The sequence below is a fragment of the Heterodontus francisci genome, chromosome 26 (assembly GCF_036365525.1).
Source record: "Heterodontus francisci isolate sHetFra1 chromosome 26, sHetFra1.hap1, whole genome shotgun sequence".
Lineage (NCBI taxonomy): Eukaryota > Metazoa > Chordata > Chondrichthyes > Heterodontiformes > Heterodontidae > Heterodontus > Heterodontus francisci.
In genome coordinates this window covers 25,174,513-25,190,899 of record NC_090396.1, presented here as the reverse complement: position 1 = coordinate 25,190,899, position 16,387 = coordinate 25,174,513, and the positions used below count along the sequence as shown (strand labels likewise).

The window sequence follows — 16,387 nt, the reverse complement described above, 5'->3', positions numbered from 1 at the left end:
AGCTCTGTACTCAGAGTCAATAATTTAGCCACCTTTAACTGCTTTTCCCAAATAATTTGATGTCTCTAAAGTTATATTTCTTGATGCCAGTTTCAGTAAACGTTGCAAGCTTTTTTTTTTATCAGCTCTATTTCCTTTAAAATGAACATTAAGCTGTAAGAGATCCCTGAACAAGATTTAACTCATGCCAATTCAATAAATATGAGAGACTGCTGCAGCATTTTGACAGTTCTGGGAAACAACAGTTGAAGAAGGAGGGGAGAGAAGTAGTCTCGAGCAGATTGTAGCAGCGACAGATCGTGCTTTGTGTCCAGTGAGAATGCAAATATGCAACAGCTGACAACATTAAAATTATGCTCGTGACATTGAACCCTGAATGTGAGCAGACAAGGTCACGTTACAGGATCAGGGCAGAAGGACCAACAGTAAGAGTTTAATGTAGGAAACTGCTCTCCAAGGCATTATTTTTAAACTTAAGTAAGAGGCTTGTTTGTATCTGGGACACGACAAAGAATTCTAAACAATATTACATGGCAAAGTCAGAATCAAAACTGTGGGGTTTAAAGGAAAAGCCTCTCTAACTGATGACCCACCACAAAGGATATTTTTAACCCATCTTCCCCTCCCTTCCCCTGTCAGCATTCCGAAGGGATCGTTCCCTCCGCGACACCCTGGTCCACTCCTCCATTACCCCCACCACCTCGTCCCCGTCCCAGGGCACCTTCCCTTGCAATCGCAGGAGGTGTAATACCTGCCCATTTACCTCCTCTCTCCTCACTATCCCAGGCCCCAAACACTCCTTTCAGGTGAAGCAGCGATTTACTTGTACTTCTTTCAATGTAGTATACTGTATTCGCTGCTCACAGTGTGGTCTCCTCTACATTGGGGAGACCAAGCGCAGACTGGGTGACCGCTTTGCGGAACATCTCCGCTCAGTCCGCAAGCAGGACCCTGAGCTTCCGGTTGCTTGCCATTTCAACACTCCCCCCTGCTCTCATGCTCACATCTCTGTCCTGGGATTGCTGCAGTGTTCCAGTGAACATCAACGCAAGCTCGAGGAACAGCATCTCATCTACCGATTAGGCACACTACAGCCTGCCGGACTGAACATTGAGTTCAATAATTTCAGAGCATGACAGCCCCCCACTTTACTTTCATTTTTAGTCATTTTTAGTTATTTTTTCTTCCTTTTTTTTTTTTGCATTCCTTTTTACATTTTTTGCATTTATTTCATTTCATCTTAGTTTGTTCAGTTTGCTTACCCACTGTTTTTTTCAGGTTGTTTTTCTTCAGGTTTGCACTTGCTGATGTTCTATATTCAGTATATTCACACCTAATCTGTACTAATGCTTTGTCTTTCAAAACACCATTAACATATTGTTTGCCTTTGCTCTGTGACCTTTTGGTCAGCTATGTGGCCTGGTCCAATCTGCACCTTCTCCTTTGTTATCTCTTGCCCAACCCCCACCTCACTTGTTTATAATCTGTGACTTTTCTAATATTTGTCAGTTCCGAAGAAGGGTCACTGACCCGAAACGTTAACTCTGCTTCTCTTTCCACAGATGCTGCCAGACCTGCTGAGTGAATCCAGCATTTCTTGTTTTTGTTTCAGATTTCCAGCATCCGCAGTATTTTGCTTTTATTTTTTTTAACCCATTCCCTTGGTAGATATCACCATTCCTTCACTGTCGCTGGGTCAAAATCCTGGAACTCCCTTCCTAACAGCACTGTGGGTGGACCTGTCCCACATGGACTGCAGCGGTTCAAGAAGGCAGCTCACCACCACCTTCTCAAGGGCAATTAAGGATGGGCAATAAATGCTGGCCTAGCCTGCGACATCCATATCTCATGAATGAATAAAAAAAAAGATCCTGGTCTAAAACCCCATCTCGCCTCCTTGGCCTCAGCCATGATCAGATGACAATTGGTGGGGATAAGATTTAATTTTGAACTATTTCACACTATCCGATTTGAGGAGATTGTCGATGTTTGAATTATTTGCAGCGTTCTCGACTATTACCGTGCTTGGAGTCTACAGGGCAGACATCAATAGATAAAGAGGAGAGAATTAAGTATGTCATTGTATTGAAATGATGGCACCTCTCAATGCAAATAATGAATCCCTCTCTCAGCTGGATACATGGGGATGGGGGAAGGGATGATGGGAGAAAGGAACGATTCTCCAGTTGAGAGAGGGTGCTCTCTCTGTGGAACATCATCATTGGTCCAGTCCAGTCCAGCCACCTCGATACACTGAAACTATGTATTAATTTTACCGCTAGATGGCAACCTCCACACATCTGGGAGCGATGGTTATTGCAGGTTCCAAAAGTTCAGTTTCTCACCTGTCCTTCTCCAGCCCCATACGCCCACTTCATCTGTTTTCTGTAATCTTTTTGGAATAATTTCCTTCTACCTGGCCATTTCTGGTTAGCCTATGACCTTTGCTTTTGCTGACAATAGATTCATTTTGTCGAAGTTTTTCATCTTGCGCTCGTCATGACAATTTGTAAGCATACCAATGTAAGGGAAAGCATCAAATTTATACTGTATGCGAAGAGAGTGCTGATTGGTTGGCAAGTAGACTCTGATTGATAGCACCGCCTCTACCAATCAGAGTCCACTTGCCAACCAATCAGAACTCTCTTTTCATAAGATATAAATTTGTTGCTTTCCCGTACATTGGTATTCTTTCAAATTGTCCTGATGAGTGCAAGATGAAAAGCTTCGACAAAATGTCTGTATTTTCAGCAATACTCAAGTTCTGCACTACCAAACGACTACTTGTATACCTTTGTTTTTGATTGGGCCTCAGATTACCTTGAGCTCGAGCATTTGGTTGTGAGTTACTGCCTGATCGAAACCTTGCTAACTATTGTGAATCAGTCATCTGTCTGCCTAGAAGCTGGCTCAGTCCTTATCTTGTGCATCCCTTACATGGCTTGCTGTACAGTCATCCATCACTTAGATCTCCTAGCTCACAATATTATTTTGAATTCAAAGTCCTGTTACAACATCACTCTGCAATCTGAGCACTCCAACACACAGGATATACGAGGGTTGATTTTCTTCTCCTTAGGACCTGAGATGAAGTTTGTTCCGGAGTGCAATGGAAAAAAATGGGGTTGGAAAAAATGGGTCAGGTCTTCTTCCCCACCTGCTGTACCAGTATTTCCAAGGGTTCCCCAAATGGCAGAGTAGGACCTGTGCAAGCAGTAGATGTAGACCTAGCATACATATTACAATAAGGGCAGAGGGAACAATCCCAGCCTCCTGTCTCACAATCCTCAGCTTCAGTATCTGAAGAAACCTGCAGCAGCCCTTGTGAAGGTCCCAGGGCAATCTGAAAATGTTGGGACTTTGAGCCTTTTGGATGTTACTCTGTAGCAATAGCCAACAGGTTCCAATGTCTCACAGACCTGCAGTTCCATTCCCATACACTCCCAACCCTACCAGCAGCCACCCCACCCCCACAACCCTTCCAGCAACTGTGCTGCTGGTGGGAGTGAACCCAAGCCATGCAAGTGACCCAGGTTCAGAATACCATGGCATCTTTAGCAGGGGTGTAAAATGGGTCATATTGCATCAGATCAGCCACCCGTTATACCCCCTGCCCATTGTATGCCACACCTGTTATGTGCCCCTCCCATTATATATGCCCCATCCTTATATGCCTCCTCTGTTATACAGCCTGTCTGTTACATGCTCATTCCATTGTACGCTGCACTGTTATAGCCCCAGCCATTATTGCCCCACCCATTATGCACTCCTCCCATTATGTGCCCTACCCATTATGCACCCAACCTGTTACTTGCCCCACCCATAATATGGCTATTCCATTATACAGCTTGCGCATTATATGCCCTGCCCATTATATTCCCAGCCGTATGTGTCTTGTCCATCGTGCCTCCGCTGTTATGCACCCCACCTGTATTAGGCCCCATCTGTTATAGGCCCCGCTTGTTATATGTCCCACCCATTATGCATCCTGCCTGTTATCTGCCTTACTTATTATATTCCTTGCCTGTTAAGCACCCCACCCAATAGTGCCCCACCGTTATGTGCCTTGCCATCGTGCACAGCATTGAGCCTATCTAACACCTCCTACTTGGCATGGTACACTGGCGCCATGCAGATAGAATGCCCTGAAATGCCAAATAGAGCAAACCTACTGATGCAGAATAGCCTCTTCACCAGCGATCAGAAAGTCAGATGCTGCACCTTTCCACCACTTGCACATAAACTCTCTTCCATACCTTTCCTTGCTATCACCACTCCTTTCAAAAGCCAACAAGCATTAACAAACTTTGTGTGTCCCCAAGTGAGCCTCGACGCTGTCTCATGGAGCATATTCCAATTATTTAAATAAAGCAACCTTACAAACTCAGCCGAGGCCATGTCAGCATTCCACCGGTAACATCATGCACAGAGGACTGCAGTCCCACCCCCTGTGAGAAGATTGGAGAAGGAAAGGCAATTGAATCAGGCAGTCTGTATTGATTGAATTCCTTCTGCTCACCATTTTCAAGGCAGATTTTAACACATTCACATTGGAGAGCCAGATAGAAGTCCAACACAAACATTAATTTGTTCAAAAGCAGTGCTCAATCCTGTATTAAAGTGGTAGAGATAGAGTAATGGATGTGTTAATAATGTTGTACAGTGGATATTAAGCTCACTGGTATTTCTGGAGAGAGAAGGAATTGAGAGAGGTGAATCTCATTGTCTTCTGCTTCTCCTAAAAATTTGTATGTTCGTACACTCCAGTTTTTCAATTTCAATCTGCATATTAAACTTCTATTTTAATCCATTAACTTTTAAGATATATATTTTCCCTCAGTCTCGCTTGGGGATCATTTACATGCTGTATGGCTGCATCAGTGACAACAATAAACACGTACACAAAGACCATCCTCGAGTTCAAGCACAAAAGGAAGAACTTGGAAAGAAGCTTAAAAACAAAACCCAAATTGATTGAGCATGAAGTGCCAGCGGAGCGAGTCTGGGACAGGTACATTAGCTCAGTGCCCAGCTCCACGGAAGAGTTCCTCGATCTCTCCAGTAATGGCCGCAAAATGTCCAGTGGCTCCGTCTTTGCGGATCTGAATGACATTCTGGATGCACAGGGTGAAGAATACTGCTGAGATTCCTGGGACGTGGTGCCAGAAAGGTTATAGATATTACTTATATGTTCTTTGAAGGTTCTCTCTTACAGTTTCCTTTTCTCCACAAGTTTAGAATGTCACACATCGGGCATTATCATGACAGAATGCACTGAGCATTTCTGTTACACTCTGCCTCTCTGACTAACTGTAGTATTGCACTTTGGTTGGCAAAGAGCACTGGTAATGGAGGGAGATAGTCACAGCCAATCGAACGTTATTACCGATCTTACTAACTTCGCTGTTTTCGCACAGTGTAACAGTGATCCCCATGTTTTCTGTCTCAATACTGTTATTTCACAACCCACCAAAAATGTTAAGTAATGGTGCCCACTTGGTCCTGATCACTGGATTAAATTGGTGGATCACTGCTGTGTACACTCACCTCTATGGAGGCAATGGTAACAAATACCTGATGGGAAAGTGAATAGACAAATAGATACACACAAACACACACGCGGCGGCAGAGTGTTAGTCACTGGTCTTCCACCACCGGAAGCTGGATTCCAATCCAGCTCAGACTGGTGCCATTAATATCTCTTCTGTTTGATATCTGTATGGGTCCTATGTAAAGTGAATTTAGTCATAACTAAAGCACAAAACTGGCCTAATCTGGCATTAGGAACTGGACCTCCTAACCATCCATAGTCAGTGGTTGGAAAATCTAGCCCTAGATTTCAGTCTCAGAGGGGCCACAGAGTGGGACCCAGTGCTGAAAGTGTAGCTTTTCTGAGATTGTTACTGAAACCTTTTGCGAAAGCAGAGTAGAGAACTTTACTCTGCTCCACACAACCTGAGCATGCTTGGCTATCTGAAATGGAAATAACATTCCATTCATCAGCACTAATATTGTTCCCCATAATGAGAACCGAAAAATATAGGTTGGAAGACCTTCAAGAATAATATTGATCTTTGGTAAAACTCTTGTTCCAAAAATATAAACAAGTTACTTAATATATTCATAAGTTCAACCGTGTAGCACACATCCAGTATTACATATTTTTTCTTTATTCACAGTGTGCCCTCTTCCTTTGTTCTTTCAGCATTCTTTTCTGCTCGAGATTCTTGCATAGTTAAAGGGCAGTGCAATAACAGAACAGAATTAGTGCAGCTTGTCATGAAGTTAGAATAGAAAGGATCAGTTATATCAATACCATCACCATGGGTTGTGTTTACTGGAAGGGACAAGTTGAATGCACCAAGAGGACCGCAACAAGAACCTTATCAGTATTTTAGAAATCACCAAATTGAAAAAAGACTGGAAATAATTTTCCCACAATTTAAAGATTTACTGTAAATTAAGCTAGGTGTGTTTTTTTTTTCTTTTGTTAATGCATTAAAGCTGACTTTGACAATTGAGGTGTACTCACAAGCAACAATATTGGTTAATCGCAATGTGAAGTCTCTTCAGAGTCAGCTATACTCTTAAATGGTCTCAAAGGATTTCTATGTTGCAGGAGGAGCAAAGAAGTCAATGACAACTGAAAACTGAGAGGTTATGCTGTAGCCATGAATTGATGGACCATTCAAAAGACTCATTCAAAATTCCAGTTAGTGATCATAGTTCATAAGTGTTGCATATTCCTGGTGGAATTTTGCTTTCTCTTTCTGCTAGATATTATAACTGAATATTTTGCATTGCAACAGGAATTTTGCATCTTTTTTCCTAAAATAGTAGTTTCAAACAGAAAATACTGGAAATACACAAGAAGTCCATCAGCATCTGGAAAGAGTAAAGGTAACTCAAGTTTCAAGTTTAGATCCATAATCTGAAATCCTCAGGTCTACAGCCAAAATGATAAATCTATCCCTTTAATCCACAAAGCTCAAAAGTCATAACCAGCCATTTCTCTTCACCAATGTTGACTGACCTGTTGTGTACTTGTGGCAATTTCTGGTTCATTTCAAATTTCCAGCATGTGTAATTTTTCCCCTTAATTCTGGAAATTGAAAAAAAGATTTATAAAGGTTTTTTTAAATATATCAGATATCAAGAACCATTGTGTCAAGTTCTGTCTAATACATAAAATGAAACAGAACACCAGTCACATCATTCAGTGCGTCAGCATACCTCAATCTATTGCCCTCCAAGACTGCGCATATGCATATGGATATATCTATAACGTGTGGGAAATACAGCCCTAATTTCTTTATCACAGTGTTGCTTTTTACTATTCCATTGAGCTTGTTTGAGAGGTGATGTGAATTGGACAGAATGACAATCTGGCTGGGTTAATAATGAAACAGTGTCACTTTCAAAGGTGTTAAAGGCTGTAGATAGTTGGGGATGGGAATTTATATAGTATTCTTGTACCAGACAAACTCAAGTTAGCTAAAGTCATTTTGCAATAAGAGATGACCAATGGTATCAGAAACTGAAGCCTGAATTTTACCGCAGATGCTGGGACCTCGATGTCAGGGCAAAAAGCAGGTCCCAAGTCTGCATTTGCTGACACCAGGTCGCCTTGGCAACTTTGTGGGCCCCCGTCCAATTAAGGACAGCAAGCAAGCTCCTGATGTTGCCCTCTGCTAGGGCCGGCAGCTCTGAAGCCTCGGCATTGCCACCGAGAAAGGTGGATGCTGCTGAGACAGGCAGGAGACCTCGGGAGCTGGGCAGGGTAATTTTCAAAAACGTAAAAGATCAGGGGGCCGAGGCTCACAGGAGAAACCCCTCTGGGGTGATAGTTGGGGCCGCGAGGGCTGCCTTCTGGACCCTTGGCCCCCTCTTTAGGCCATCGAGCCTCTGGTTCTAATGGCTCCCCCAGGCTGCCGCAGGGAGGGTGCCTCTATTTAGCTGGTGGCTTCCCTACACAGTGGGGAGGGGAGGGGGCAGAGGGGGGGGCAGCCCCACCATTGGCAAAACGCCAACTGTGCTGTAAAATGGCCCCTAATTGGGCCTTTAATTATGTTAATAGCCTTTCTGCCTCCTTGGACATCTGGTCCCACTGCTGGTAAATTGCCCTGGTGGAGGGGACTGCATTGGAGAGCTGACCCGACCCTGCTCCCCATGATTTTACCAGACCCCCTCCCCCCTACCACCTCCATCTCCTAGCCCACTTTCCGGGGTATGGTAAAATCCTAGCCGGAGAGTGCAAAGCTCAAATGGGAGCCAAAGCCTTTAATAAATAAATTCAATCATTATTAAGACTCCCTAAATCTATGGGCTGAATTTTCCAGAAAGATCCGAGGCCCCACTGCTGGGACCAGAAATCAGAAACGATTACACTCGAGTCGGGGGGCATGCTGGAGTCTGCAATTCAGTCGCAGTCAGCCAATTAACTGCCGGGAGGTGGGGAGCCATCTGATACATTGCAGCCTCTCTTTGAGGGGCCCCAGTCCTTCAGAGTTGTCTCCTCCATTGCCGCTTGTGAGTGGCTGCATGCAGGAGGCATTCCTGTGGTACCATCATTGACAGTCAGGCTGCCACCAGTATAGCCACTGTGTGTGTCTTTGGAAGGTGACTATTAATAGACATTTTAATGTGCTTGCAGGAGAATACTGCGCACAATACAAAAGTAAGTGCCAAGACAGGCAGCGGCTTACCTTAACTCATCATCCTGACAATGCTGGAGGAAGAAGCAATGGGGATTGGAGGCCTGCATGCCAGCCAGACCATAGCTGATGGTGAGACAGGAGTGGAGCCCCGAGAGAGTGAGTGGCCTAATGGATGGGCACAGGAGACCCTTTGGTGAACACAAGGCTTGGTGCTGATGTGTCCACCACTAGCCATATTGAGCTCCACAGTAGGAGTGCAATGAAGGATGTGATGGAATGCACATTATCCTCGAATCACTCTTATCTCTCACGCAGGTCAAAGACAAGAGCAGCCAGCTGCAGTGACCAGGGAACATACATCCACCTCTGAGGAGGAGGGGACTTCAGGGGGTGCACTGTTGCATCATTCATCCGCACCCTCCACCAGCTCAAATACTCTCATGTTAGAGGGTAAGCACTCACATGAGGAACAGGGTCACTACCTGGTGAGTACACCACAGATGCTCCAGAGCAGAGGCTGTGACAGACAAGGCTACTGAGAGTCGGAGGACTGTGGGAGGCCAGGGTGATGCTGAGCTCAGGCTGATGACATGCCTCTGGAGTCGTTAATGAGGCGGCAGATGCCGGAGCTGCAGCATGAGGTGCGTGAACATCTGGCAGAGCTTCCAGAGCCTATTCACACCCAAACGCAGATGATCGAGGAGTCCATCCAGGCCATGAGTGCCATCATGTCTCTGGCGTTTGCACACTTGGTTTCCTCCATGGAGAAAGTGATGACTCTCTTGGACAGCCATATCGAGCAGACCACTCAGCAGATGCCGGAGATGTGCATGGACCTGCATACCATCGCCACCTCCATGGGCTCTGTGGAGCAATGGCTGGGGCGAGAGGGGGAGCAAGGTGCCTGGACTCGCCACCATGTTCTTGGACTCCTCAGGTGAACAGGGGGGAGCAATTGTGCCCTGAAAGAATGGAGGAGTGGCTGCCTGATGTATCTGGGGCTCCTCCCAGGGCGCTCCTAGTGTGGACATTGGCTCCTCAGCCCCTCTGTCAATGATAACTGCGCCTCATGTAGCTACGTTGACAGAGGTGGCTCCTGGACTTGTGCAGGAGGCCCTCAATATGCTGGGGCCCTCCAGGCCTCAGGCAGCCAGTGGACAAGCACCAAGGTCATCGAAAGCCACAGAGCACCAAGGTCAGCAGCTGCCTCTACCTCAGCTGACAGCTCAGTGAGAGCACCACATAGGAACACATGTAAGAGATTTAAGAAGACCACCTAGCTGCACTTGGGGTTCACTAGTTTATTTTCTGTTGCTGCATACCAGCTTGCAATCTTTGTGTTTCCCAGTAAATGTGGAATGCTGCAAGCCAAATGGGCCACTGGACCTTTAGCAGTACACTGGCCCCCTCAAAGGGTGTGATAGGAAGGACCACACTATGTGAGGTCAATGATTTCCCCATGTCGCTGTCTAATGTATTACTGGCTGAGGTAAATGGTAAGGACAATTAAGGAAATGGCAACAGGACTGCAGAAGGCTGTAACTTTATTGAAATTGCATGGATCTATCAGTCAGACTCATCTGAAACGTGCCTGTATTAGTGCATCGCGAGCCTCCCTTATGGATATCTCATTGAGCCTTGCCTGCAGTCCCTGGGGTTCTTCGTCATTCAGCACCTGATCAGCATCTTCCTCCATATCCTCATCCTCAGAGGAGGCATCGCACTTCAGCATGTCCTCATTGTTCAAAGCTTCACCCCTCTGTAGCGCCAGTTTTGCACAGCACATTAGACCACCACGATACGCGAGACCCTTCCTGGGGCATACTGAAGGGCCACACACCATCTATCTGGACATCTGAACCACATTTTCAGAAGCCTTTTGGCTTGCTCGATGGTAGCTCATGTTGTCCCATGGCAGATGTTGTCCCTCTCCTCTGCATCAGTGCTTCGGTTCCTGATAGGTGTCCCAAGCCAGTGGGTAGCCCTTATGTCCATCCTTGCAAGTGTGAAGGGGGTTTGAAAAGGTCTGGAACCTGGGACTGCCTTAGTTTGTGGTCTGTCATGATTGCTTCCCAGAAACCATGCACACACGTGAAGGAAGCATTTGCAGTGGTCACAGTGCAGCTGTACATTGATTGAGTGGAAGCCCTTCCTGTTGAAAAAAGCCTGCTGCCTGGTCTGTGGCAGCCTTGATGGCCACATGCATGCAGTCGATGACACCCTACACCTGGGGTTATCCAGCGATGGCACCAAATACAATGGCCCTCTCAGTTTGACTGTCCAGGTCATTCTGAAAGATTACGTATAGGCTGGCCCTCTTGGAGATGGCATTGGTGACAATATTGATGCAGTGATGAGTTACAGACTGGGAGATCCGACACATATCGCCAGAAGATCCCTGGAACGACCCTGAGGCGTAGAAATTCAGCACCACAGTGACCTTCAGTGCCACAGGCATTGGGTGCCCACCATTTCCCATTTCTCATCCTCCATCATGGCACACAGCTCTGTGACGGCTTCCCTGGAGAGGCGCAGTCTCAGGCAACACTGCTGCTCTGACATTTGCAGTAAGCTGAGCCTGCGACAGTAGACCCTCTCCGGTGCACAAAAAGGTGGTTTCACGCCCCTCTGTGCCCTCCTCCTCTGTGAACTCTCTGAGGCTGAAGCTCTTGGTGGTCCTCAGGACGCTGCTGACCCACTGCCTATGGCTGCTGCTCCCTCCCTCTGTGCTGCTCCTCCTCACTGGAGATCTCGAAGCCTGAGTGAATGAGGCCCATAGCAGATAGCTGCACTCAGTTTTCAGGACCTGTTACCACCTCCATCCCACAACGCCACCCCCCCCCCCCCACCACTCCCACCCCCCGATCTATTCACACAACTGCCACTTTCAAGATGGTACTCAGGCAGTATGCCACAGCTGTGATGGCACGTTTGTCCCAGCTCCCGACTGCCGTTGCCACTGCCCAAGCTGTTCCACCCTCCCTATCAAGCCATGCTAGCGTTCACAATGGCTGCCGTCTGGAGCCAGCACTGACCTCCTGCTAATCCACCGCTTCCTTATACCTGGCGAAGCTCTGAAGCTCCTTTGTTCCCAATTGTACAATTTGAAATCCCTAGTAAAATAGCAGTTAATTGTCTGTTAAGCAGGCTGAATTACCTTCCCGCTGTGTTTCAGCACAAGGTCCTCCCACCAGCCCGCCCACCCTTCAGCATATCCGGTCGCGATGTAAGGACAACAGAATTCCTTCCCAATGTCTGTCAGTGCAATATTATGATTCCACCTGCCTTCCAGTTCATCACCATAGGGCGGGTAATGTTCAGCCCTATATTTCATGTAATGAATACTAAGCACGTACTCCAGCTGCTGGGCCTCCCTGTGTGAAGCACTCCTCACGACAAGTATTGTACCAGGAAATCAGCCTTGAGATGTTAACAAAGCAGATTACCATCAACACTTCATTCACCAAGTGGCTGCATGCATGTATGTGTTCTTTTTTAAATGTGCTTTACAATGTTTCTTTTAATATATCTGTTATATATTATAAAAGATAATTAAATGGTTAGAAAAGGACAAGATGCAGTTGGAACATTTCAACTGCCTTGCTGATAGTTATCTACTATGTTAAGGATAAGAAAAGAGAGGTTACGGGAATCCATAAGATAGATTTGGATATTGAAGACCCATTGGCCTTCCCAAATTCAACTTTACCATCTCCCTGTTACAGGACATACCTGGGCTTGTTTGCCGTGGGTTAGAGGAGAATTCAAGTTGATAAGGTTATAAAGGCAATTGAGAAAATTGATCAAAGCAAATTGGTTGGAGTTAAAATGAAGTGATTAGGAGTGAGAAAGGAAGTGAGATTATATAGGATATATGACATAGAAACAGGTCATCCAGCCCAACTAGTCCATGTCTGCGTTTATGCTCCACTCAACTTCCTCCCAGCTTTCCTCATCTAGCTCTATCAGCATAATCCTCTATTCCCTTCTCCCTTATATGCTTATCTAAACTCCCCTTAAAGGAATCTATACTATTTGCTTCAATCACTCCCTGTGGTAGCGAGTTCCACATTCTCACCACTCTTTGGTAAAGAAGTTTCTTCTGCATTCTCTATTTGATTTCTTGGTGACTATCTTATATTGATGCCATCTAGTCTTGCTCTTCACCACAAGTGGAAACATTGGCCAGAATTTTATGCCCCCTCCCCACTCCAGGAACAGGCTGGGAGCTGGTGGGGGGGTGCATAAAATCATTTGGGATGGCGAGGGTGCCATGCCTGTCACCTACCCCACCCCCATTGGTATTTTACTAGTGGTAGGGGAGGTGGCAAGTGACCTTCCCACCCTTAGGCCAGTTGAGGCCCTCAAATGGCCAATTAATGGTTATTTATGGGCCTCTTCCCAAGACCAGCAGCAGATTGACACTAGGCCACATAGAGAGGCCACCCAGTAAAATCTTCCGGCCTCCTTATAGGCTGGGGGGTCCTTCCTGATCGGATACCTTGTGCCCCACAGAGACCCCCCGACCCCCCCCCGCAAGCAGTATGGGCCGCCCACTGGAACACCTCCCCTGCCATCTAGATCGCGCCACCACCCCCCCTCCACCCCTCGCCAGGGCCTGACCGATTGGCCCAGCAACCACCGACCCCACCTACCTGTTCCCAGGCCAGCGTCCATCATCTGCTTCTTGCTGGTTGCAGTCCCAGCAGTCGCCACTGCTCTGGGTAGCGCTGCTGGGATTGAAGAGCTGCTGGCCCTCTGATTGGCCAGCAGTTCTTGGAGGCGGGTCATCCTGCCTCAGCAGGGCAGAAGCCACGACTCCAGACAATTAATTGCGTGAGCCACGAAAAATAGCAGCGTGGCTTCCAGGGCCGGCGGAGGTGGGCTCACACCCGGCTTTCCAGCCGAGTAGCGTGGCTACCACCTCATCGTGAAATTCCAGCCATTCTCTCGGTACCCACTCTATCAAATCTTACATAATTTTAAAGACACTCCTCTGCCTTCTCTTTTCAAGAAAAAAGAGACCCAGCCTGTTCTTCTCCTGATAGGTATATCCCCTCATTTCTGTTATCATCCTTTTAAATCATTTTTGCACTCCCTTCGGTTCCTCTATATCTTTTTGTAACATGCCGACCAGAACTGTACACAGTACTCCAGGTGTGGTCTAACCAAGGTTTGATACACATTTAGCATAGCTTCCCTACTATTCAATTCTAACCCTCTAGAAATAAACCACTTGGTTTAGTTTTTAGTCTGTGTTTGTACTCCCAGAACCCTTGTTTCTCTACCTCATTTAGGTTCTTATTTTCTAAGTAATATGCATCCTCCTTATTTTTCTTGCCAAAGTGTAAAAGCTCACATTTAATCTTGTTGATATTCATTTGCCAATTATATACCCATTCTGCAAGTTTATTAATGTCATCTTGTAATTTGTTGCAATCCTCCTCAGTACTGTCTATCCCCACCAATTTGGTGTTATCTCCAAATCTAGAAATTGTGTTTTTGATTCCAAATTCTAAATCATTAATATAAATAGTGAACAACAGTGGTCGCAGTACTAACCCTTGTGGAACACCACTTCCCACTTTCTGCCACTCTGAGCAATGACCTTTTAGCTCTATTCTCTGCTTTTTGTCTTGAAGCCAGACAACTAACTATTCTGCTAATTGGCTGTTGACTCTGCAATCTCTCACTTTATTCATTAGTCTATTGTGTGATAGCTTATCAAAGATCCTCTTTTCATTTAAAAATGTAACAAGAGTTGTACATTACCAAGAAAGTTCATTAAAGCAAATCGTACAAATAAGATGAAGACTCAATTAAATGTGTTTTTGGAGGAAGAAGGGATTGCGAGATAGGGTAAGGAAGTGGATCGGTAGGATTGATCTCTAAGATCATTGGGTCCAAAGGCCCTTTATGATTCCTAAGCTTCTTAAATTCTCATTCCATGAGACTTACATTTATATATTGGCTCGGATTTTGTGGTATTAATGACCATGACACTGTCAGCATTCACTCCTCTGAAACTGACAACAGCTTTGGGAGTCACATATGTGCAGTTAAACGCAGAAATCCAGAAGTTGCTGCCAGTGATTCTGCTTAAGGTAAGCTGTTGAAGTCCCCCCAGTCAATTAGAAATCATAGAACTGACGAGATCTTGCCCTGACAGTAAAAACCCTTGAAAAATTTACACTTTATTGAATGAGGTGTAACTGGGTTTTTAACAACGTACTAAGTTCATAATTACTGCCGAGAAACCTTTCTGGCCCTGAGAAACTATTTTATATTTGTGGATTGTCAAATTACTCCATTATGATAAAAAAATTCTACATATTTAAAAAATATTTTTAAAGTTTGTTTATGATATTTCAGCTTCTACCTTAATCCCATGTGTATGTCCCAATCGTTTATTTTTCTCTCTGTAAAATTTCATTAAAAACGATGCATAATCAGTGCATTTTACTTGCTGGTTTGCTGTCTGTGAGAATACGTCAGTGTAATTCGCTGCTTACCCTGCTTGATGACATCACTGTTGCTGGACACCTGGAGATCCCCTTGATTTGGCATCAGATTCAAATTAATTTCGGGAAAGGGGAAATCCACGCCACAGAGATCGCTAGATCATTGTAGACAGCTTTCTTTGAGGTTCACGACAAGTGCTGTCACTTCGCCACTGGCCAGGAAATCCAGCCCATTATTCTTGTTTCTCTCTCCCCAGCAGCCTGCCTTAGTGTTTGCGGATGAGGCTCCATGTCCTTGGGACCTAGATAGAAATGATTTTAGAACATTACAGCGCAGTACAGGCCCTTCGGCCCTCGATGTTGCGCCGACCTGTGAAACCATCTGACCTACACTATTCCATTTTCATCCATATATCTATCCAATGACCACTTAAATGCCCTTAAAGTTGGCGAGTCTACTACTGTTGCAAGCAGGGCGTTCCACGCCCCTACTACTCTCCGAGTAAAGAAACTACCTCTAACATCTGTCCTATATCTATCACCCCTCAACTTAAAGCTATGTCCCCTCGTGTTTGCCATCACCATCCGAGGAAAAAGACTCTCACTATCCACCCTATCTAACCCTCTGATTATCTTATATGTCTCTATTAAGTCACCTCTCCTCCTCCTTCTCACCAATGAAAACAACCTCAAGTCCCTCAGCTTTTCCTCATAAGACCTTCCCTCCATACCAGGCAACATCCTAGTAAATCTCCTCTGCACCCTTTCCAAAGCTTCCACATCCTTCCTATAATGCGGTGACCAGAACTGCACGCAATACTCCAGGTGCGGTCTCACCAGAGTTTTGTACAGCTGCAGCATGACCTCGTGGCTCCGAAACTCGATCCCCCTACTAATAAAAGCTAACACACCATATGCCTTCTTAACAGCCCTATTAACCTGGGTAGCAACTTTCAGGGATTTATGTACCTGGACACCAAGATCTCTCTGTTCATCTACACTACCAAGAATCTTCCCATTAGCCCAGTACTCTGCATTCCTGTTACTCCTTCCAAAGTGAATCACCTCACACTTTTCCACATTAAACTCCATTTGCCATCTCTCAGCCCAGCTCTGCAGCCTATCTATGTCCCTCTGTACCCTACAACATCCTTCGGCACTATCCACAACTCCACCGATCTTCGTGTCATCCGCAAATTTACTAACCCACCCTTCTACACCCTCTTCCAGGTCATTTATAAAAATGACAAACAGCAGTGGCCCCAAAAC

At 45.6% G+C, this 16,387-nt stretch overlaps 1 protein-coding gene and 1 long non-coding RNA gene across 2 annotated transcripts in view; one reads left to right on the top strand and one right to left on the bottom strand.

Moving 5' to 3' along the window:
• The window catches only part of gsg1l2b (gsg1-like 2b), a 168,468-nt gene extending 160,802 nt beyond the window's left edge, over nt 1-7,666 (top strand). Inside the window, exon 5 of the mRNA XM_068057945.1 lies at nt 4,841-7,666. Coding sequence (XP_067914046.1) covers nt 4,841-5,144 — 304 coding nt within the window. The 3' untranslated portion in view covers nt 5,145-7,666. The remainder of the gene's footprint in view (nt 1-4,840) is intronic.
• Nucleotides 1-13,371, bottom strand: part of LOC137384233 (uncharacterized) — a 98,606-nt gene extending 85,235 nt beyond the window's left edge. The window contains exons 1-2 of the long non-coding RNA XR_010977550.1: nt 13,313-13,371; nt 7,034-7,102 (exon numbers count right to left, since the gene is read on the bottom strand). This is a non-coding gene — a long non-coding RNA (uncharacterized lncRNA). The remainder of the gene's footprint in view (nt 1-7,033; nt 7,103-13,312) is intronic.
• Nucleotides 13,372-16,387: the final 3,016 nt, after the last annotated feature.